Source organism: Pterocles gutturalis, unplaced genomic scaffold (assembly GCF_000699245.1).
Source record: "Pterocles gutturalis isolate BGI_N339 unplaced genomic scaffold, ASM69924v1 scaffold43454, whole genome shotgun sequence".
Classification (NCBI taxonomy): Eukaryota; Metazoa; Chordata; class Aves; order Pterocliformes; family Pteroclidae; genus Pterocles; species Pterocles gutturalis.
This window is the reverse complement of record NW_010132234.1, coordinates 19,141-41,880: the sequence shown is the minus strand read 5'-3', so window position 1 is coordinate 41,880 and position 22,740 is coordinate 19,141. Positions and strand designations below refer to the sequence as shown.

General features: G+C 42.9%; 1 protein-coding gene across 1 annotated transcript; it reads left to right on the top strand.

The window, feature by feature from the left end:
• The first annotated feature begins 5,308 nt into the window (after positions 1 to 5,308).
• On the top strand, positions 5,309 to 13,765 carry CTNNB1 (catenin (cadherin-associated protein), beta 1, 88kDa). Its single transcript, XM_010080836.1, has 15 exons — positions 5,309 to 5,365; positions 5,855 to 6,082; positions 6,220 to 6,473; positions 6,563 to 6,801; positions 6,878 to 7,079; positions 7,411 to 7,555; positions 8,011 to 8,114; positions 8,203 to 8,541; positions 8,792 to 8,950; positions 9,866 to 9,985; positions 10,140 to 10,290; positions 10,382 to 10,503; positions 11,670 to 11,730; positions 12,475 to 12,695; positions 12,991 to 13,765. Exons 1-14 carry the CDS (start codon positions 5,353 to 5,355, stop codon positions 12,681 to 12,683), a joined length of 2,346 nt encoding a protein of 781 aa, XP_010079138.1. The 5' UTR covers positions 5,309 to 5,352; the 3' UTR covers positions 12,684 to 12,695; positions 12,991 to 13,765.
• Positions 13,766 to 22,740: the final 8,975 nt, after the last annotated feature.

The window sequence follows — 22,740 nt, the reverse complement described above, 5'->3', positions numbered from 1 at the left end:
ATCTCCCTTCTTAATCCAAAACTAGAATTGTCTAAGTTAGAAACTGAATGTAAATACCCCAGGGCATGACTTTCAACAGGTACTATCCTATTGCCATCCACGGATAAGCAGTCTATAAATTGGGTCTCATAGGTCACCTGTAACTTCTCCCTCTCAAATTGTAGCTGTCATGTTTTCTTCAGATAGACAAAGACTTCTTGCTTTTTCTTTAAAAAAAAGTTAGTAGGCAGGTATAAACTTGATTATAGGCTTCCCTCTTTGAAGGAAGAAAAATAAGATTATTTTTAGGCTTCCTGTTAAATCAGTTTAGTGCTATTCCTACTGAATACTGAAGTGACTATGTCAGTTGGATCATGTCTTTATAAGACTAAAAGCAGTAGAAGGTAGGTTTGCAAGAGTGCTTATAGCTGTAGGGTAGATTAGACCAAAAATTGCTGAAGGAGACACGTCAGCCACTCATGCCTGAAAGAGCTTCTAGACCATGAAAGCTGCTTTGATGTTTCCACTATCAGTATTGTCTTACTTGGAGAATTTCCTCCCACCCCTGCTTCCTTTTCTAGAAAACAGAATAACAACTTCCAGGATAAGATCAAAGGGTTTTTTTATTTAAATATCCTTAATCAAATTTATTTCTCACATCTCCACATGAAAACTAAGGTTAACGAGGAAGCTTCTGCTACATTAAGTTCTTACATTTCTGTTCTTGGGTCATAGGAATGAGTGCTGTAGTTATCTGGTGTTATTAGTTGTGGAACTGATGTTACCTGTATATTTTGGCTACTGACTCTTTGTAAAGCAGATTCATAGGCAACATCACTGGCATGCAGCTGCCTGAAACAAGACCAGTTATAAAATTAGACCCAAAAACTGCTTCCAGTAACACCTCAGTAGTGGTTACAATAACTTCTGAGCAGGTGGAGAAAAATTATTTTCTAGTATGTGTGTTCTTCTCCACTTATATGTAGATAATCCATGTTTTAACTGCTGTAACTGTCCCAAGAAGATTAAGATCTGCTTATTCTATTTGAGAAAATGTGTCAGTCAGCACCAGTGGTTAACTTAAAGATGCGGTTGCTTGGCCTGCCCTAGATGAGACAGAGAGAGACACATGAAAACATGGTCAGTAGACATGTTCCCTTTAAATAGATCATGGTGACTGGATGTCTGTCTTCATTTGTCATACAAGGTTTTGTAACATGCATCTCCAAAGCCAAAGATTGCTGGGAGACTTGCAAACTTTAGGTTGGACTTGTTTTACAAAGAGGAGGGGAGCTGTTTATCAGATCAGTCAGGTGTAATCGGAGTCAATCTTAATGAGGAGATTCTATTAAGATTAAGTTAGTAACCTTGAAAGAAGGTGGACATGTTTTTATTTAATACAAACTGCAAATACAGGCTTTTTCATAGGCTAACAAAATGGCTTAGCTGACAGTGAAAATGGGTTTGTCTTAGATAAACTGCAGGAGAGGTGCAAATGTACTGTAGTCTTGATACATCAGGCAGGTAAATGTCAGGCTGATATTCATCCCCCTGGATAGGCTGTTCTCAGGAGTTCTTGTTCTCTGTAAGACAGAATAGAAGTAAACAATTCACTGTGCTCTGCATCTTAGTGGACTTTAACAGCATTAGAAATAAAATTATCTAGGTTTTATTGAAGCTGTTCAGATCTGAGAAATGCTATAGGCTTGTTGACTTCCTTGGCATGCGCTTAATTGTTCTCCAAAATCAGAAATTAATACCTAAGTTTTATTCATCATTTAAATACTCCTTGTCTTTCATTCCTTTGAAAACCAAGAAATTTGAATTGTCTTCTGTAGTAACTTGAAATGAGTAGCTTGTAAGCCTGCTAAGCTTGCAAAACTTTTTCTCAGTTATTTAGAATTCAAATGCAAGATTGGAACTGATGGTACACAGTACAGCCTAGTGCAATGTCTTGCATTGCTCTTCATATAAGGGATTTAATATATATTTAAAAAAAAAACCAACCACCTCCATTGAAACCTAAAGCTGATCATGCTTCCTACACATGGATGGTGTCATGGGGGAGGAAGAGGAGGTGGTTTTTAAGAAGTTAACAGCCCCATAACTCCTGACGGTACATCTATATGAGCTTCTGTATCACATGACATTTATCAAAATTCAGACTTGAATTACTTTAAAAATAGTGAGGCTTACAGAAGCTTGCTGTTATGCTAAAGGTTGTAAAGTGTACTGGCTCTTTCTGTCTCTTCCTTATGGTTAAGATCTGTATTGCTGACCTTGACAATGTCACTGGTCATATGTCCTCCAATAAATTTGAATAAGAGTTTGGTTTAAAGGAGTTGGTATATGGTTCATGGTTGAAGACTACAAGCTGAATTATCCCAGCAGGGTGTGGGGTATTTTTTGTTTGCACTCCCCCACCACTTCACCCCCACCCCATGTGTACTGATTAGGAAATGTGATTGGTTAGGAAAGGTAACAACACAGACACTTGTACCTAGTCTGGGGTTGTTGCTCCCTTTGAAGTGTGGTAGTTAAACTTGTCGTGATGCACAGGAAGGCTCCTCTGGACTCAGTCTACCCCCTGGTAAAAAAAGAAGATAATAGGAAGGAATGGGAGAATGTTCAGTTACAGAAACCCTAAAAACAAACGGAATGTATCCCTTTTCCCTGGCTACCTTTAGTCTACAGTTATTTTGAACTCTTGGGATTAAAACCAATTTCCCGTCTAAATAAATATACTACCTGGAGTTGCTGGGGGCTTACAGGTGTATGAACTGCAGATTAGGATGTTGGAAAGTTTCAGATGCAGCTGGCAGGCCGATCTAAGGTCAGCATTTCGAAGGCTGAATTTCTGACTGATGATGCAGTTCTGAACACTTAATTCAGTATTCTTCATTGCCAATTTGTGTATGCCCTTCAGCTTTATGTTGAAATAGTGTTGCAGTGCAGTGGCTAGTCTGGTCTTTTGGATTGTACCAAATGGTGCAGCTACTCTTCTGATCTCTTCAGGCTGTTGAAACTGAAATAACCATTTCAGAATGCAGTTGCTGTAAGCTAGCTGCCTTTATTTGTGCAGAATTCAACAATGGAAGGAAATTATATAGGTTGTTCCCAAGCCCCTCATTGCATATTTGAATCTGAGGTGGTAGTAAATTTCTCAAAGCATAGTTAATGCTCTTGAGTGGTTCATCTACCAGTATGTTAACTTCAAAACAAGTTTGGTGATCACTTTTATTAGCAGCCTTCTGAGAGGAGGAGACAAGAAAGGTTACAATAAAAATAAATCTTTTGTGCTAAGCAGATTGCGTATAACAGCTAGATCTTGCCCAGTTTTCTATTGGAAGTGTCGCATCTGACTTACAGTATGGACTAGGGGGAGCAAAGATAGAAATTTTACTTTTAGTGCTATTCCACTTCTTTCTGTTTGGAAAGTTAGTGGGGCTGATGAAGTAATGCAGAAGACCTGCAGGGAGCTATCAAGCTTTTGTATAGGCACTTCCTCCAACTTAGCTACTCAGGAGAATCTTTGTATTAATGGTGAAGTGACAGCATGACTGTTTTTCCTTCCCCTTACTGCTGTTACTCCTAACAGGCTGTTGGAGGAATCCAGTGTTAAAGGGACTGGGGAAAAAATGGTTTTATTGTCAGTGTATCCTCCATGTGGATTGTGTGGAGTAGACTCTGAAATGGCCAGTCTCTTCCAGGCTGTGGAGTAGGACCAGTTTAGGGACCTAAGCATTTCCAGCGGCATGCTTTATGTTGTGTTATGTCTTAAATCAGCTCAGTGCTGCTTATCTCCTGTAGATGCAGATCTACTGTCCATTTTAAAAGAGCCAGGAAAGGGTTGCTGCCAGAAGCTGTGGGAGTGCAGAGTCAGGACAGACAGCACTGGCGTTTGTACAGCAAAGTAATGAGTTTGCTCAGGAGCTGCTGGAGTATCCTGCAGCTGGCTCAGAGACAGGGAAATACAAGCTTGCCTCAGAGTTGCCTAACCTATTCAGTGAGACTCTTAAACTGCAGGCCTGTCTTCTGTTTAATTATGATTTTCTAAAAGCTACTCCTGAAGGAAACTCTGAAACTGGGGAATCTGTCTTTACACAAATACAGCATCAAATGGACTTTGTTCTGCTGACACATTACTGTAAACGTGTCCTTTAAAGAGATTATTGGTTTGACTTCATTGTCTAGGAATGTTTTGATCAGCATAGCTCTAACACCTAACGGCACACTGAAAGCTGATTTCTGGAAGAGGTGGTTTTGCTCACTGTACTAGTTAAAATGTTTCTGGGTGGCTAGCTCCCAGAATAGGCTGTCACCTGCTCTGTGTCTGTACTGGAAACAGCGTTGGACTGTGGGGGTAAGGGGAGCAAATGAAATAAAAGTATGACAGCTTTCAGTGACCTGTTGTGAAGCTGTAGCCTCTTAATTTGACTTTTTGGCTTAGTAAAGAGACGGCTACAGATTTATGGTATAAATACTTCTGTAGTGCTTGGTGATACCAAATGGAAGTGCATTGTGAAGATTTTTATAGGGCATTTGATCGTATTTCAGCCTCCTGCCCCCAGTTATCTTGGCTTTCTGGGGAAAAAAAAAAAAAAGAGTTTAGTGACTTAACGTGTGCAACTGAAGGAGAGAATTTGTGTATAAGGGTGGTTCAATTTTCAGTTTTAACTTCAAGGAATTTTAACTTCAAGGAAGAGTATTTTGTGTAGCAAAACACTTTTCTTGTGGTACAGGAAAGGAGTAAAGGCGGCGATTCAATTATAACTCTTCAAGTAGTCTTTGTACCACTGAAATAACAGCAGCTTGCCTTAAATGGTGATTTCAGCTTTCCCTGTCAAAATCCGTGTTGTAGCCCTGTATCAATCAGTTTTGCTAGTATCTTTAGAGTAGCTGTCTTCAAGAGAAATGAGGAAGTCTGACATTTAGCCCTTGTCTTTGCAGCCTGTCCAAGCTGTAGAATTTAATGTCTGGACTTCATCTTATACAAGGATAGAGAAGTAAAAAAATGGCCTTATCATGGTCAGTCTTCAATTTTTTTTTCTCTTGCAGCTTTAAGAGGAGACTATATATTACATAAAGTCTGCCAGAAAAAGTCTGGGTGATACATCTCATTCTTTTGCGTCTCTGTCCATAGGGGTTTGCTAACTAGCATTTGAATATACGGTCCCAGCTGACCCCAGGACATATACTCGCTGTAGTAATGAAATGGCAAGATGTGCAAAGTCTTAGTTTGCAATTCCAGTGTTCTAATATGAAGTCCTGTCCTGTGTTACTAGCTCTGATTGGTGTTTAATAAGTTCTAACCTTGCTCTTTTTTAGGGTCTCTGAAAGGTAGCAGGAAAGAGTTCTGGGAGTACAAGGAACATGGCAACTCAAGGTATGTAACACATCATAGTTGCTGTTATTAGAACCTAGCAGTTCTAATAAAGAGCAGTTAAATTGGGTCCTTACTCCCCTTTTTTAATTTTTTAAAGCCACTTGGTTTGAAAAATGTCTGCTCTAATACAGTAATTAATACCTTACCACTGGAACTCAAACCTGCAAACAAGTTTGTCATCATAAGCATTTTAGGTCCCTTAAGTAAGTCAAGTATCTAATCATAGTATGTGGGAGCCTTTAAGCAGCAGACTTAAGACAGTCACAATGGCAGTGACTGCTCTGCCTGTTAGGTTTGTAGATGTCTGCATTGGTTTGATGTAAAGCCTCAGTTTAAAATTGCTGTCTCAGTTGCAGTGCTGCCTTTTCTGGGTTGAGGTAGTTGTTTATAGCAGGTTTTTTTTTCATTTAAAATCTCTGTCATCTCTTGGATTAGTACATGCTGGAGTAACTGAACTAAACTTAATTGTTCAACAATGATTTCTTACAGCTGACTTGATGGAGTTGGATATGGCAATGGAGCCGGACAGAAAAGCAGCAGTCAGTCATTGGCAGCAACAATCATATCTGGACTCTGGTATCCATTCTGGTGCCACAACAACTGCTCCCTCCTTGAGTGGCAAGGGGAATCCTGAAGAGGAAGATGTGGACACGACACAAGTCCTGTATGAGTGGGAACAGGGATTCTCTCAGTCCTTTACCCAGGAACAAGTTGCTGGTAAGGCCTTTTCTGTTGTACTGGTTTGCTCTGGCACACAGCTTAATGATACAGAAACATAAATACTAAATTATTACTAATCTAGAAGATGTGCTTTTTAATCCTAGTTTGAGGTAATGGTTTACCTTGTTTTTCAGATATTGATGGCCAGTATGCAATGACCAGAGCTCAGAGAGTGCGTGCAGCTATGTTCCCTGAAACACTGGATGAGGGAATGCAAATCCCATCCACGCAGTTTGATGCTGCTCATCCAACTAATGTGCAACGCCTGGCTGAGCCATCCCAGATGTTAAAACATGCTGTTGTTAATTTGATCAACTACCAAGATGATGCTGAACTTGCAACTCGTGCAATCCCAGAACTGACCAAACTGTTGAATGATGAGGACCAGGTAAGCATTTTCTTTGCCTCAGTGTAACTTTCTTGTGGGGCTTCTTCAATAACCTTAAAACTAAAAGCTTTCTTCAAATATTTTCGTAGGTAGTGGTGAACAAGGCTGCAGTTATGGTTCATCAGTTATCCAAAAAGGAAGCGTCTCGCCATGCCATTATGAGATCTCCTCAAATGGTATCTGCTATTGTACGTACCATGCAAAATACAAACGATGTGGAAACAGCCCGTTGTACTGCAGGTACACTACACAATCTCTCACATCACCGTGAAGGCTTGCTGGCAATCTTCAAATCAGGAGGCATCCCTGCTTTGGTTAAAATGCTTGGGTATGTGGACTACTCAGACGATACTTAGTTGGTACTAGTAGGTGCAGGTACTCACAAGGCTTTTCTCCTTCTGTAGGTCCCCAGTGGACTCTGTGCTGTTCTATGCCATTACAACTCTTCACAATCTCCTGTTACATCAGGAAGGAGCCAAAATGGCTGTCCGTCTAGCTGGTGGGCTCCAGAAAATGGTTGCCTTGCTCAACAAGACAAATGTCAAATTCTTGGCCATCACAACGGACTGCCTTCAGATTTTAGCGTATGGCAATCAAGAGAGTAAGGTAAGTGCCTGTGCTACTGAAGTGCTTAAAATGAGCAGGTTTGCTGTGAATGGCCTAACAGTTCCTGGGCACTCACCTCCTTATTCTGGATCTTCAGCCATGGTGGGCTTTTGCCAGTCAGTCCTGACCTTGCAGGAGGTGAGGGACGCAAGAATTATTTTGCCGAAATGCAGTCATGCTTAACGAGACTGCAGAACTTAAACTTGACCAGCAGATGGGAACTTTTTTATTAGAGATCTGTAACCTCTGGTGCGTGCAAGCCAGCAACAATTACTACCTACTGACATTGCACAGGAAGTGACAGATAAATGTTGTTTTTGCTGTCTTTCAGCTGATTATTCTGGCAAGTGGTGGACCCCAGGCTCTAGTAAACATAATGAGGACCTATACTTACGAGAAACTACTGTGGACCACAAGTAGGGTGCTGAAGGTGTTGTCAGTCTGCTCCAGCAACAAACCTGCCATTGTTGAAGCTGGTAAGTACCTTGTACCCATGGTAACTTAAAACTCTATATGGTACTGCAGGATCAGCACCTTTCACACAAGAACAGAAGCTGCTAGCACCAAAAATTGTACTTGGACTGGTCCTTCAGTCCATAACTAGTTTGGAGACCTTTAGTAGATACAAGTGTAAAAGGCAGTCTGTTTTAAGTAAGTCTGCTGTGGTGTTAGCTGGATGGCTTTGTGCCTGAGCATTGTCAGAATGGTCCCCTTAGACTATGAATACATTTAAAAGGACCGGTGTCACAAAAAGAATCTCAGGGTTTTCTTCTGTGTGATGAAGGGTTAGGGTAAAGCCATATTATGATACTAATGCCAAGAAAGATCCAGAAGCTTGTGACATAGCACTCAAGAGTTTAAGGAGGAGAAGGACCTGACTGTTCACAGGATGAGCATCTGACTAATGGTGTTAATCTGTACACTCTTCTAGGTGGGATGCAAGCTTTGGGACTCCACCTCACAGATCCAAGCCAGCGTCTTGTCCAGAACTGTCTCTGGACTCTGAGAAATCTGTCAGATGCTGCAACAAAGCAGGTAAATGGCTCTTCTAAGGGATCAGGATCAAAAGCCAATATTGTGTAAGAGGAGAGAGACTACATTTTTCTTCCCTCTTTTTTTGCAGGAGGGAATGGAAGGCCTTCTAGGAACCCTGGTTCAGCTTTTAGGATCAGATGATATTAATGTTGTGACTTGTGCTGCTGGCATCCTTTCCAACCTTACCTGCAACAACTACAAGAACAAGATGATGGTGTGCCAGGTTGGTGGCATTGAGGCTCTTGTGCGCACAGTTCTTCGCGCTGGAGACAGGGAAGACATCACAGAACCTGCTATTTGTGCGCTTCGTCACCTCACTAGCAGACACCAAGAAGCTGAGATGGCTCAAAATGCAGTACGTCTCCATTATGGACTCCCAGTGGTGGTTAAACTGTTGCACCCACCATCGCACTGGCCTTTGATCAAGGTAAATAATAGTTAACTGTTTTCACTGCTGAAAAAGTGGTGCTTTTTTAAAATGTAACTTTAACTGTGAAAATTTGTTTCCAAGGTGTTGGGAAATGTTAACTTGTTTGATGGGAAAGTTGCTTCCATTGAGCAACTTAGTATGTTGTCTCTTAGAGATTTTGGGATCAATTGATTAAAAAAAAAGAAACTGGCAACAGCAAGCACATCCCTCATGCTCTTTTATTCCCCACCCCCTTCCTTAACTGCAGGCTACTGTTGGTCTGATCCGCAATCTCGCGCTCTGTCCTGCGAACCACGCCCCGCTGCGTGAACAAGGTGCTATTCCAAGGTTAGTTCAGTTGCTGGTTAGAGCACATCAAGATACCCAGCGACGTACTTCCATGGGCGGAACACAACAGCAGTTTGTGGTAAGCAGCCACTACTAACTGAAGTTACATGTAAAACTTGTCTCTGAAATGCCTCAGATGTCAGTCTGCCTCAGCTATATCTTGTTGGGTCTACACAGCTGTTGTCTTACAGTTTTCGTTTTCTCTAATTCATAATATTCTCTTGGCGTGCTCATCGTTCTATCGCAGCAGACCTAAAGCCTTTCTTTAAATAACTAGCTCAATAAAAATGTCAAAACCTCGTTGCTTATTTTCCTTTGACCATTTAATTCTGAATGCTGTAGATAATAAAAATACTGGTTTTGCCTACTCTGTCGAGGCAAGTAGTTCTCTACCAGGGAACCTGAACTGCCTCATCCTTCTCAGAAGGATGTGTTTAACAATGCTATTGCAGCTTATTGAATATTTTCAAGGGTCTTCAGAGCTGTAAAAATGCTGAGAAGGTGTACAGGCTCCATACCTGTTACCGGTTTAGGTACCAGGTCAAAGTGGCAAGACCAATGTCGATTTTTTGCCCTGTTAAACACATTAACAAAGGGAAGGCTGCCTTAGCATGGGCAAATGGAAGCAGTACCTACTAATACCAGAGTGTAGTTACTACTTCCAGAGGCAAGGGGAGGCCTCTTTGTTACTGATAACCACTGTTTCAGACTTAGTAAACTGCCAAGGTAGTTCTGCTTGGGGGAAAAAAAGCCAGTGTTGTTAGAGATGAAGTTTATAATGAACTGAAATAAAAATGAGAACACTTGGAGGAGTTCCACTGAGACGCTTTACTTACTGAATTTAAGTACTGCCAGCAGTAGATAGTGGATATGAGCCCTGCTGGGGGAAGAGAGGGCATGTGGTTGATTAGTTGACAGGGTGAGAAGCTTTTCGACAGTCATTTTAGAAGATAGCACACAATATCTCAACTTCAAATTTTTTTTCCCTAACTAGGAGGGTGTGCGTATGGAAGAAATTGTCGAGGGCTGCACTGGAGCCCTGCATATTCTTGCACGTGATGTTCATAACCGAATTGTAATCAGGGGTCTAAATACCATTCCACTATTTGTGCAGGTAAGTAAGAGCTCAAGACAATGCCATAGTACATACTAGAAAAACGAGTAAAATCACTCTTACACTTCCTTGGAAGAACGGCTAAGTCAGATTGTGCTGAAGAGCTTGTTCAAAGCAGAAGAACTAAACAAACCCTGTTGTGTTTTGGTTGCAGTTGTTGTACTCTCCCATTGAGAACATCCAGAGAGTAGCCGCAGGTGTACTTTGTGAACTGGCTCAAGACAAGGAAGCAGCTGAAGCAATTGAAGCTGAAGGTGCCACTGCCCCTTTAACAGAACTGCTTCATTCTAGGAATGAGGGTGTTGGTAAGTGAACTTAAAAGACAGGTTTCATACTTCTGTTAGAAAAGTTGCTGCAAGACTCAACCTCTGCTAAAATCACTCTTCCTTTCAACAGCAACATACGCAGCTGCAGTGCTGTTCAGAATGTCTGAGGACAAACCCCAGGACTACAAGAAGCGACTTTCAGTTGAATTGACAAGCTCTCTGTTCCGGACTGAGCCAATGGCTTGGAATGAGGTGAGTTGTGTCTTTGTATTAATGGCTCCTTGGGGAGACCTTGCTTCCAAGTCCTCCCTCCTCGCAGTAGTGAAGTGTAGATTCCATCAGTGATACAGGCCCAGCTTTACACATGGCTGTACCTTCTTTACTCTCTACGTGTTCAGGGTTAGTGAACCTGCAGCAAGCAGCCGTAGAGCTGCTTCTTCCCTTGCAGATAGGAAGAGTCTGTTCTCTAAAATGTGTAATTCTAATTATGTTCTTTAGCGTGCAAAACTGTAGAGAAGAACTTTGTACGTTTCTGTGCTGCTTGGCAGAACCTAATAAACTCTGAATGCAAAAATTGAGGCATGAGTGATATGAGGGAAGCAGAAACATAAATTATATCCTGTGAGGCTTCTATCAAGCAAATTATGCAGGATGAATAATCTTGGGCTGGGGATGCAACTTGTGTTCTTAGAATTGAGCTCTCAGACTTGAATATGTTTGCATGATGATTATCATGTTGCCTTTTCTCATGCTTAAAGGGCTACAACAGTGCATTGAGACTGAAAACAAAATGTGTGCATGGCGTAGAGCGAAGGTTTCACTAAGTCTGTCTTCCCCCAGATTCTTAAGATTTGGGAGCCTAGCTTGTCTTACCTTGTAGCCTTTGATTTGTACAATTTCCGTGCTTACCTTTCTGTTGTCAAATCTGTATCTACCACAGTAATGTGGGGGAAAAAAAAAAGCTAAAATGGAATATCTCTTTGAGATTGGAGTTATGCACTTAGTGCAGACAGGCAATTACTTAGGTAATTGGACAAACTGGAGGAGGTCCCTTTAGAACTCTTAAATGCTCTCTTGCTGGCTTGGGAATCTCTGAACAGCTGACTTTGCAGGAGTTGGGCAGGTGTATTGGAGGAGCAGTGTTCCTAGACTTCCCCCATTTTTTCGTTCCCAAACAGAACCCTCCTTCCAGTGATCTATGGATTCCTATGCCTAGATCTGGCTGTTGTATATTGGATACGGATGCTTGGATAAAAAGGGCATTTCATGTTCGCAGAAGTACCATGCTGCAGTGCTTACTGCAGAAGAGTTGCTAAAAAGGGACCTGGGGCAAGCTTCAAAACTTTTTAAACTTGGAATTAGTGCTGGCCCAAAGACTTGACATTAAAACTGTTTTGTAACTTTTTGTGTACATCTAGACAGCAGATCTCGGACTTGATATTGGTGCCCAGGGAGAGCCTCTTGGATACCGCCCAGATGGTATGTCTCCTCTGTTCCCCTTGACTAAACTTCAGTTGGATGAAGTCAAGTCATAGATTTTAAAGGAGAACTGCAAATGAGTGAAGAGTGAATTACTCTTCAATCAGTTATTGCACACTGACAGGCAGATGGGGAACTGCCAGTTCAAATGCCCAGTTTCTGCAACACCATTGGCAGCTCTGAAATGGGAGCCGTGTGAACGTGCAAAACTGGTGTCTTGTGTCTGGGTCTTGTGGGAGAATCTCCTGCTGAGCTGTTGTTTCCAGAAATCTTTTAAATTCTTCACAAATGGACTTGACAATTCCAATAGTGCAGTTTTTCTTTAAAACAAAAGCTGGTATTGACTGTACTAGTCTGTAAGTGTCTATAGACTTGAATGCAAGCCTATCCCTAAGGATTCTAAGCTATTTTTGACTAGTCTTTCAGAAGCAAGTCTAGAGTCTCAGAGCCTGGTTTTGCTGCAGTATTGTTGAATTTTAGTACTGTTGATTGTGCAGACTAATGGCTTGGCTCGTGCTTCTGACTGCAGTGTGCTTTGTCTGCAGAATCGTACTGGAAGGCTGTTTCAAACAATGGAATAGCTGTTAAAGGCAGGCAACAGATTGTTTTGGACTTGGCTGAACTAGAAAAAAAAATTAGATGGCTACAAAGATCTTCTCACACACTGATACTTGCAGCTTCTGATGCATCTAACATCTGTTAACATTATGCTTTTTTTCCCTCTGCCACCTTTAACTTTCTTAGATCCTAGCTACCGTTCTTTCCACTCTGGCGGATACGGTCAGGATGCCTTGGGTATGGACCCTATGATGGAACATGAAATGGGTGGCCACCACCCCGGTGCTGACTACCCAGTTGATGGTCTGCCAGATCTTGGCCATGCCCAGGACCTTATGGATGGGCTGCCTCCAGGTGACAGTAATCAGTTGGCCTGGTTCGATACTGACCTGTAAATCATCCTTTAGGTAAGAAGCTCCAACCTTGAGTTTAAAAAAAACCAAAACAGAAAGAGAAAAACAGATGACTGGACTGAGGACTTGGTTGGCAGGGAGGGATTGGCTCAGTTGGGTCCCAGTGTGCCAAAATAGCGAATAAACGCTCTGGAAACACACCATCAGTACACTCCAAACTGACTTCTGCCGTGAAGTGTGGAAGTAATTAACTGTAATGTCTTGTGCACTGGCTTCATGCAGTCTTAATATGTGAGAACAGCCCTTTTACTCAGGAACACTTACCTGTTTTTTTTTTTTCTCTTTGCAGCTGTATCATCTGAATGAACTTGCATTGATTGGCCTGTAGAGTTGCTGAGAGGGCTCGAGGGGTGGGCTAGTATCTCAGAAAGTGCCTGACACACTAACCAAGCTGAGTTTCCTATGGGAACAATTGAAGTAAACTTTTTGTTCTGGTCCTTTTTGGTCGAGGAGTAATAATACAAATGGATTTTGGGAGTGATTCAAGAAACGAAGAATGCACAAGAATGAATTGCAAGATGGAATTTATCAAACCCTAGCCTTGCTTGTTAAAAATTTCTTATTTTTTTTAAATCTCTGTAATGGTACTGACCTTGCTTGCTTTGGAAGTAGCTTTTCTTTTTGCAGTAATTGTTGTTAGTTTTTTTTAAAGTCTCTCGTAGTATTAAGTTATAGTGAATATGCTACAGCAGTTTCTAATTTTTAAGGATTGAGTAAAGGTGTAGAACACTAATTCATAATCGCTCTAACTGTATTCTGAATAAAGTGTAACATTGTGTAGCCTTTTTGTATAAAAAAACTAGACAAATAGAAATGGTCCAATTAGTTTCCTTTTTAATATGCTTAAAATAAGCAGGTGGATCTATTTCATGTTTCTGATCAAAAACTTTATCTGGGATATGTCTGGGTAGGGGCCAGTAAGAACTGTTTATTTGGAACCTTGTATTGGACAGTTTACCAGTTGCCTTTTATCCCAAAGTTATTGTAGCCTGCTGTGATACAGATGCTTCATGAGAAAAATGCAGTTATAAAATGGTTCAAAATTAAAGTAAACTTTTAATTCACTCTGTGTCAAATTATTTCAGATCATAAAGTATATTTGTGTGTTTACAAGTGTTCTGAAAATTGTCCTGGAAGTGCATAAGAAATTCAGTATTTCAGAGGAGGAAGCCCAGAACCATTTACCTCTCTCACCCTGCTAAAAAATACTTACTTACCCTTTAGCCCCCCAGAGGTTTTCTCCTGCAGTCCTCTGAGGAAGGATTCTTCCCCTGTCAGCTGGCTGAGTAGCTTCAGCCTATTTTCAGGTGTCCTCAGCCTCCAGTTACTGTGTGAGATGATACAACCTGTGTGTAACTAACTGCCTTCTCTTGAGGCAGCACCTATGTACTTGGAAGCAGGAAAACTGGTTCTTAAACTGCCACCTAATCATAGACTGTGTGCACCTGCACAGTGCTGCTGTCACCAGCTGTGGCCAGAGCCAACCCTCCCTGGCAGCTCTGCTTCAGCAGTTTGCCAGCAGAAAATCAGAGGGGTCATGGCTCAAGTGAGGGTCCCAAGATGCTGAGAACAAAACCAGTGAGAGCAAAGGCACTGCAACCACAGCAGGGCCAGTCTGGCCCAGGAGTTCAGCGTTGCTCCTCTCAGCCACACTCCCAGTAGAAGACCATAAAACACTTTTTCCTAAATAATAGCCGCCAGCTTGCTTTTCCCCATTTCTATACCTCCAGCTCTAATTCCAGCTGTTAAGCCATATAAGAAAAAGACAGTGATACTTAAAGTAATGTAAGAAAACAATTCCTGTGAAATCTCCAGGTGAAATCAGTTTGTTTACCTAGGGTTGTGTGTTTGCTGTCCAAGAGCAGCCTTGCAGCAGCAGCTCTGTGTTCACTAGTTGTGGCAGGAACAGGTGCTTGTTACTTGGAAAGGTGAACATTAAAAAAAAAAAAGTGGTCATAGCACCAGACTTGGCCACACTGTGCTCTCTCAGGGGACAGGGGAAGAAAAGGAATTTAACTTCTTAACACCCTGTGGCATCTGCTAGCTCTAGAGTATCACCAACATTTACTGGAGATAAATGACAAACTGCCAGGCTCATCATCTCACCTGTGTTCAAAGAGGGGCTCTGGCCAGGAGCGTTGGTGGCTGCAAACAGTCCACCAATGAAGCTGAAGCCATGCAGTGCTGGGCAACAGAGGGGCACAGTCTCAGAAAAAAAGGCCCATGCTACTGAGTGAAAACCTGATAAAACCCATCATGCATGAATGCCACATACACACACAGCCTCTATGTGATTGCAGGGGTTTGTTCTGGTTGCATGAGATGAAGAATACTGACCCCTTAAAATGAACAGCCAAGGCATTCACCTGCTCAAAAAAAAAACCAAAAAAAGATATGCGACCATTTCTAACAGCAGCTTAAAATAGTGAAACACTTTATATTGTCCAATAACTATACTATTTATTTAATTTACACTTTTCAAACTGTGGCTGTCAAATATTTGAGCTATATCACATAATGCCAGCAAGGTAAAGTAGTAAGAATTCGTCCTTCCAGGGGCTTAAAGAAACAAACAGAAATCCCCCAAAACTCCCTGAAGCCTCCCAAAGTCACGCATCGCCCATACCCAGCTCCCGCTCAGCTTACTAAATGAGTTACGTCTGTGCTGCTCATTTGAAGCTGTTCCTGCAGGAGCGATGTGCTGAGCAGCACACAACTTGCACATTTCGGTCAAAAGCGGCTCACTTGGGAGTCTTGATGTTTTCATGTCCCACCGTTCTCAAAATTTCAAATACCAAGGAAGCAACAGCAACATCAGCGTGAGAGCTAGGAATTAAAAATAGCAACATCTATTAGACATCCTCAGGGGAAAACTTTTTGTTCAAATCCCACATTTAACCTTATCTATGCTGGAAGATTCTTAATAGCCATTAACTGCACTGTGTAGGTGCTTTTCTGTTCAGCAGCAACATGCAACTAAAGATATAATTTATCATGCTCCCCCATGAAATCCACAAACACGCACTTTCTGCTCAACAGAAAAATGTATTTTCAGCCCTCTTACCGCTGCGCAGCTTCATGCAGAGAGCTGGTTCCACTCGAGGTGTTGCCCACCTCCTGCAAGGAGGACCCGCTGCCCCCACCCCCACACAGCTCTGCAGGTTTGAGATGGAATGGTGGGATCTTCCCCCAAGCTTCCTCGCACAGGTTTTTATTATACATATTTTGCTTAATTTTTCCTTCTGGAAACACATGTTTTTCCAGCATTGAATATAGGCTCTAACATATTGCTACTAGTCCACAGAAACAGGGTTGGGTTTTTTATAGATTACCATCCCTCATCTTTAGCTTAGAAAGGACACCAGCAGATCAATCTGCAACTCCTTTGGTTGCTGCTAATGACAAATACCTACTGATGCTCCATATTTGGGGAATGCAGAGCTACCCAGGACATCCAAGTGAACAGTTCTCACTATGTAAAGCCAATGTCTTAACGAGCAGCAATTTAAACCACTAAATTCAGTTCTCTGAAACAAACGCATCTTGGCAACTGTCTTCACTGAAAAATAAATGGCCAGGATCCTACATTTTACAGTGCAGGTTTGATCCCACAGAGCTGCTGAGCAGAATGGGCTGGTTACGTGTCACTCTCATAGACCCAGGAGACAGTGATTGGACTGTCCAGTGCATCTACTGCCAAAATACTGCAAAAGAGAGTGAAAACTAGTAGTAAGAGAAGAAAACCCCATCTCTTTCCACTGTCATGTTCAGTGGCGGTGCCAGTGTCTCCCCGGGGGAGAGCTGCCATTTTATCCTGGTTCGATAACTCCATGCGTCGCACGCAAACCTGTGAGTCAGCAGCTGGGTATGCCAGACGGACGCAGACTGTTCTCGACAGGTTTGGTTCACCCTCGGTGGCATCTCCTTACACTCCCCACATCCCAATATTTCCTCTCTCCATCTGCCCACGTCCCCCTTCCTTCCCACACCCTGCCAGGATATCCAGGAGACAATTTTCCCAAACAACCGACCTGGATAAAGCCTGCATTTGGGAGCACAAAGAGCACTGGAAAGATTATTTGAGTGTTTCAAAACCTGATCTATAAACTACAATTTCCCTGTTAACTTTAGTTCAACCAGAAGCGAAACACAGCCCAACAGCCCACGGCTGGAGTGTAAATAATCTGTTTGGAGGGGCAGAGAACAGTCATTCATTCATTCCTCTGTCTAAGGGGGATTAGACGAGGGAACGTCGACAGGAGATGAGCTGAGGTTTGGCCAGCGTGTTAGCACTAGCACCTCAGTTCTTGCAGGGGAGGCTCCAACATTCCTCAAAGTCTCGTGCCTTCTCTGAGCAGCCACAGGTATTCCTAAACAAAAGCAGTTCTGTTCCTCAGCTGCACGTTTAAAAGCCAGCAGCTTGCCAGTGCACCAAACACGGTCACTTTTAAACTGGGGCACAAACATGGCATTGTGTATCCAGCCCTCTCTGCCAAGAACCACTGACCAACATCCGGTTAGAGAGGCCAAGTGTTGGGAATTAAATATTTAAAAATAAAACCTCAACACATGTGCACACACTTCGAGCCGGACGGCGCAGCACACAGCTGGGGATCAAAGCACGCCACCGCTGCCGCGGCAGAAACGCCAGAAAGCCAGGGACAGAAACCTGAGAAGCTTGTGCTGCACAGGAGGCGACTGCAGGAGGAGACCATCACAGACGAAGGAGGCGGCGATGCTCTGAGCCCTGGAAATTCCTGGGAGCCCGAGGGAACTCACCTGGCGGCCTGGGCCAGGCTCTCCAGGGTTTGGAGAAGAGCAACGCCGTCATTCTTCAGGCTCTCCAAGCACTTCTCGTTTGAAGTTATCTGGAACAAAAAGAAAGAACTGTTATCAAAGGCTTAGCGAGAAATCCCTCTCCGTCATTTTTTGTGGGAGAGGGAAACAAGTTACAGCATTGATTACAATCATAAATGGAACGTGACATTAAAAAGACCCAGGAGAAAGTCCCTTTTACTGAAGAGGACTGAATGTTAGGCACAGCCCACCTAAAATGTCCTGGATTCATTAACAAGATTCATTCTTGTTCTGAGTCCCTGTATGTGTGCAAATTCCCCCATCACAGTGTGCCAATCCCCATTTCATCCTCACCACCAATGCAAACACCAGTCCCATTTAGTCTGAACTCGGGGGAGATCTGGGGGAGGCAGTCGCTTTTATTTCTCACTTCAGTGAAAAAATAACCAAGCTGCTATCAGCCTTCAGATCAGGACGGAGCCAGGTTAAAATCACTGCAATATTAGCAGTTGCATATTGCAATTTTTCTTGCCCCTCATCAGTCATTTAGGGTTATTACTGGTACAAGACTGTCACCTGCAGAGCAGGGGACCAAGTAACCACAGCTATGTGCCCTTTTGTGTCAAGTGAACCCTGATGAGAGCTGGTTTTGCTGCTGGTGTGTGTTACCCTGCTAATCTGTAATTGCCAGTTTGTTGTTTCTCCAGCCTTAAGCAGCACAACTTCCCAGCTCCAAGCGGCCGCACGGTTCCTGGCCAGTTTGCAGGGGAATGGGAAGGTCAGTTCCTGCTTGCAAAAGTAAATACACTTGGCCAAAGAGAAAGGAAAAGAGGAGGAGCAGAGCAGCTGATTGTGTCAATGCTGGAGGAGTTACTGCTGGAAACGACAACTAATCCCAAAATCTGGCACAGACTTTTAAGCATTAGCATGCCACAGCTGGCCCTGTTTACTATTGATCACACATCTGGGCGATCCGCCTCCCCGTCTCCCTCTTAAATCACATGAGAAGCTGTATTTACAGCTGCCACCCCACCACCATTTATCAGCAACAACAGCATCACCACAGCTGTAATCACAACATCCTGTAGTTAAGCAGGAAGACAGAACAGGGACCTGTCAGAAGTAAACTAAAATGTAAAACTAAAAAACAGCGATGCCATTACCTAAGTACAAACCATTGGTAAATCCTGATCACAGGTCATTCAGCCTTTTTACTCTCTTGAAGTTTCTATCCAACCCTTTCAGTTTATGTTTCAGTAATCCATCCTGCTTTACTTGTCACCCATTAGATACAGATGTTTTGTAACCTGAATGCCAGAAGAATTACACACATAACAGCAGCAATCCAGTTGCAACACAGGGAGAAAAGTGGTTTCACCACAAGACATTACTTTTCATCCCTAAAGAGTGCTCGTGCCTCCACCAAACACTTCCCCAGCTTCTGCAGCCCATCAGCTGCTGCCACGTTCTCTGCACTTGCTACATCCATGCCCCTTGTTTCTCCTGCACCCTAAAAAGAGGAGGAGGAGGAGGAGGGGGTCACAGGAGGAGGAAGGTCACTGAAGACTGGATCACGCTCCATAGAACTACAAGGTCAAATGAAGGTCATAGATATCTCTCATTCTCACACACCCTAACTTTTGGGTGCTGACACCTGTACAGCCCTCGTCGCCTTTTAGCAGACCCGCCTTTGTGCAATACACACACACGGAACATGCAGAATGTGCTCTGCTATCAAATCTGGTACCAAAAAAAGGTTTAATTCTAAACTGCTGTATTTCCAACAATAATTTAGTCCAACTGAGTCACAGAGGCTGACCCTAAGCTTGCCCGTGTTACAGCACGCCTCGTGTCATCCTTAGGAATACACTTCTGTGTATACATTGCATTAGAATGGAAAGGGTTAAAATGGCTTTATATGCACAGGAATTGTCATGGGCAGGACAGAGAGACCCATGAGAGCATCTACCTCACCTCCCTGTTACACTGCACAGTTTTGTCTTCCTTTTGTTCCACAGATAAAAATAAATTATGAAAGCACATAAACTATCAGTAAGCAACTTTTAGAAATGAATTTATTTTTCACTCATTCTCTTTTTCTTCTCCCTAACATCCCTGTATCTTTCATCCACACTAGTTCTAGTTCTGGTTCACTTAGAATTTTAACAATCAGTTTAACGACCTCTTGTAATATTGTTATTTGTTAGGGCTGGCTGCAACACATACTCAATGACATAATCAATAGCTATTTCTTTAATTAAAAAGCTAATTAAATCTCAGTTGACTGGTACACTCACTGCAATTCAACAAGAATTTCAATATGACTTTTCTTTATTAAGCTCATAGCCATTCAGCAACTATGATAAAAACAAACCCAAACCAACCTAAAACAGCAACAAAACCCCCCCATCTATCTCCGGGAGTCCTTTGGGAGGTGCTTAATCTGGGATTTGTTAGATGCGCTCCAGGCAGGCACACGGGGACAGCACTTGGGTACAACCAGTTTAGAGGTTGCTTTATGGAAACTGATGGGAACCCTTGAACTCCTGAGCATGGTGTGCTCGCAGAAACGCCGCATGCTTGCTAGGATGGCCACGAGTTAATTTTTGCTCTCCATCATGTACAAGAGCCCATTCTAACAGGGTACAAACCTTCCTGGCATTACTCCCCCCATCCCCATGAGCTTCCCTGCAGCCCTTCCCTCTACACACAGTTCAGCTGGAGAGAGACAGACACAGAGCGTGTGTGGGAAGAACAAACCAAGTCAGACGAGTTCTATTTACGTTACTAATTGCCAGCTCATTTGAACAGGCCTGAGCAATGCTGCTGGACGATAAAAACACGAACTGAAAGTTACAGAAGCGTGAGTGTTCCAGGTGTGCTCTGGCAGGAGCGCTGCAGGCAGGGATTGCAGATGCACCATTACAGAGGCTTTGTGGCCTTCAGATCCTGCAAATACATGTGAAAACAAGCAGGTATCGGTGACAAAAAACCCTACATCACACAGCTTAGCTCTGATTTCAGAGTTCAAAAATCTTTTTTTTTTTTTTCTTTATGGATAAAATTGTTGTTGCACTGAAGTCAGCAGCAAACTCCTTCAGACTTTGATAAGGGCAAGATTTCATTCACCGTGGTTTGTTTTCTTCTCATTTGTATGTGTGTGCAGCTTTATTCTAAGTTCAAAGCAATTTCCACCGGTAGCTTGGAAACGTCCCAGTTTCCCAGCAGCCTGAAAGCCATGCCGTCTTGAGGACTATTCAGAGAGACAAGGAATGCCTCCCACGCACTAGATAACGTTTAATTGATTTTGGACATTTCTCAACACCTTTCCCTTTGAGGCTATTCTCTGCCCCTCAGCACAGACACACCACTCGCAGAGGCAAGCTCTGTGAGGGCTGTAAAGTTGTAAAATCACCAAATCTAAGGGGCACTGTCTAAGCATGAGAGAAGATTCATACACCCGTGGGGTAATTACTGAGCAGAAGCCTGCTCTCTGTCTTGTTTGATGTTTTGATTCGGTTTTTATTGCCAGCACTGTTCTCAGCTCATTTTCAGGAAATACAAGATGTCTTTATAACCCAGAAAACATCTATTATCACCGTTTCCAACCTCTGTAACTAGTGAGATTAAAAATATTTGAATGTGCAGAACTGGATAGGGCAACCCCTTCACATCCACTAGACCCAGCTGTCCACAACAGCTTCATCAGCAAGAGCCAGCCGCAGCCCTGCCTGGCCAACGGTGTCTCAGAGGTGCTACAGGAGACTTTCACATCGCGCTGCAGTGTTGACAAGTCACGCATCCTCCTAAGCCAGCTCAATGTCAATGTGACACTAAAAATAAACACGTGCCACCCCGCTGCCGGTGATCTCATCTGCAAACACAGGTTCATCTGTCATCGACGTGCCAATGGCTTCCCGAGGTACCACTTCAGGCTGGCTTCACTCTGTCCAAACAATGAGCCCAGCTGGCCTCTAACATCAGCTGTAGCCAAAGCGGGGGCGCAGACCGAGCTTATACAAACCTCGCAAGCCCCTCAGACCCCTCTTCCTGCCTGTCCTCACCTCGCTGGGGCTGGTGAGACCACCACCTCCCAGGTCCACCTTCACCCTGACGCTCTCGTATGATTTCTCCTTTACAAGAGGAACAGGAAATCCACTGGAATAATTTTTTATTATCACAGCAAGTCCAATTTAGGCTCAGATCCTATTTATGTTCCTTTAGGAGCTATTATAGAGGCTTCTGGTTGTCTTAGAGAAAAAAAAAACCTAAAAGCAATCAGGAACACACACTGTAAGACAATGCAACAGGTTCTCTGCACATCTAGATTTGCCCTCAAGTTCCTCATTCCCTGCATCTCTCATATTCAAATGTCCTTCATGGTCTCTCTTCATCAGCTGCTTTCCTAAAATAGCTTCTGACAAGTAACTCCCAATCCCTCTTAAATGCTGATTCCTGAAATCTTTTTCCAGTGCCACTGTCTTTCACGGCCTAATAATTCAACTTGTGAATAAGATCCCTGAATTCCATTATCTGTCATCCCTTACACATCCCTGTAAAATCAGAAAACAGCCTGACTGCAAAGTTTTTTTGGAGTCACATCCAACTTTCATCGAGATACTCCACAGGTTAGGGATGGCTTTCTTTTCTTTTCATGTACATGTTCTTTCCATGTTAGTCTAGCACAGCTGAACCTAGATCTTTCACTGCCATACCTCATGCCATGATGATTTAAATAATTTCAAATATTTATACACTTGTGAGGGTAAGAATCATTCCTACAGATAACTCTTCTCACTGTTAGGAAAACCAGTGACACCCAGAACATATTGGAAAGTGCCGACCTTCAACAGCAATTACCACACAGAAGTATGCAAGCAACCAAGCAATTACCAATTTCACAAATGCTTTTATATCTGAGGACACAACCACGTGAGCAGCCGTGCCTGTGATGCTCGGGTGAACTGGACCATGACAAGACCACGATGCCTTGACAACGGCAGAGTGATGTGAACAGACGCTGTCAAAGCTGTCCTTATACAGACCCACTGGTGCCATTCAAACCTGATCTAGTATGCAAAACCCCAAGCTTCCCCTGAGCAGAACCTTTATACAGCATTGATTCATTTTCACAGAGGATGACACAAAATCGGAAAGCTCGTGCTGACATTGAGTATCAGCTGGACTCGAACACAAGACTCCAACAAATAAAAGTCTGGACAATTTGACTTCCATGTTTTGG

Bases quoted from the DNA above. Each gene is read 5' to 3' on its own strand.
- CTNNB1 (XM_010080836.1), top strand. The intron at 8,115-8,202 runs GTAAATGGCTCT...CTTTTTTTGCAG, and splicing joins CAGATGCTGCAACAAAGCAG to GAGGGAATGGAAGGCCTTCT. The intron at 11,731-12,474 runs GTATGTCTCCTC...TAACTTTCTTAG, and splicing joins TCTTGGATACCGCCCAGATG to ATCCTAGCTACCGTTCTTTC.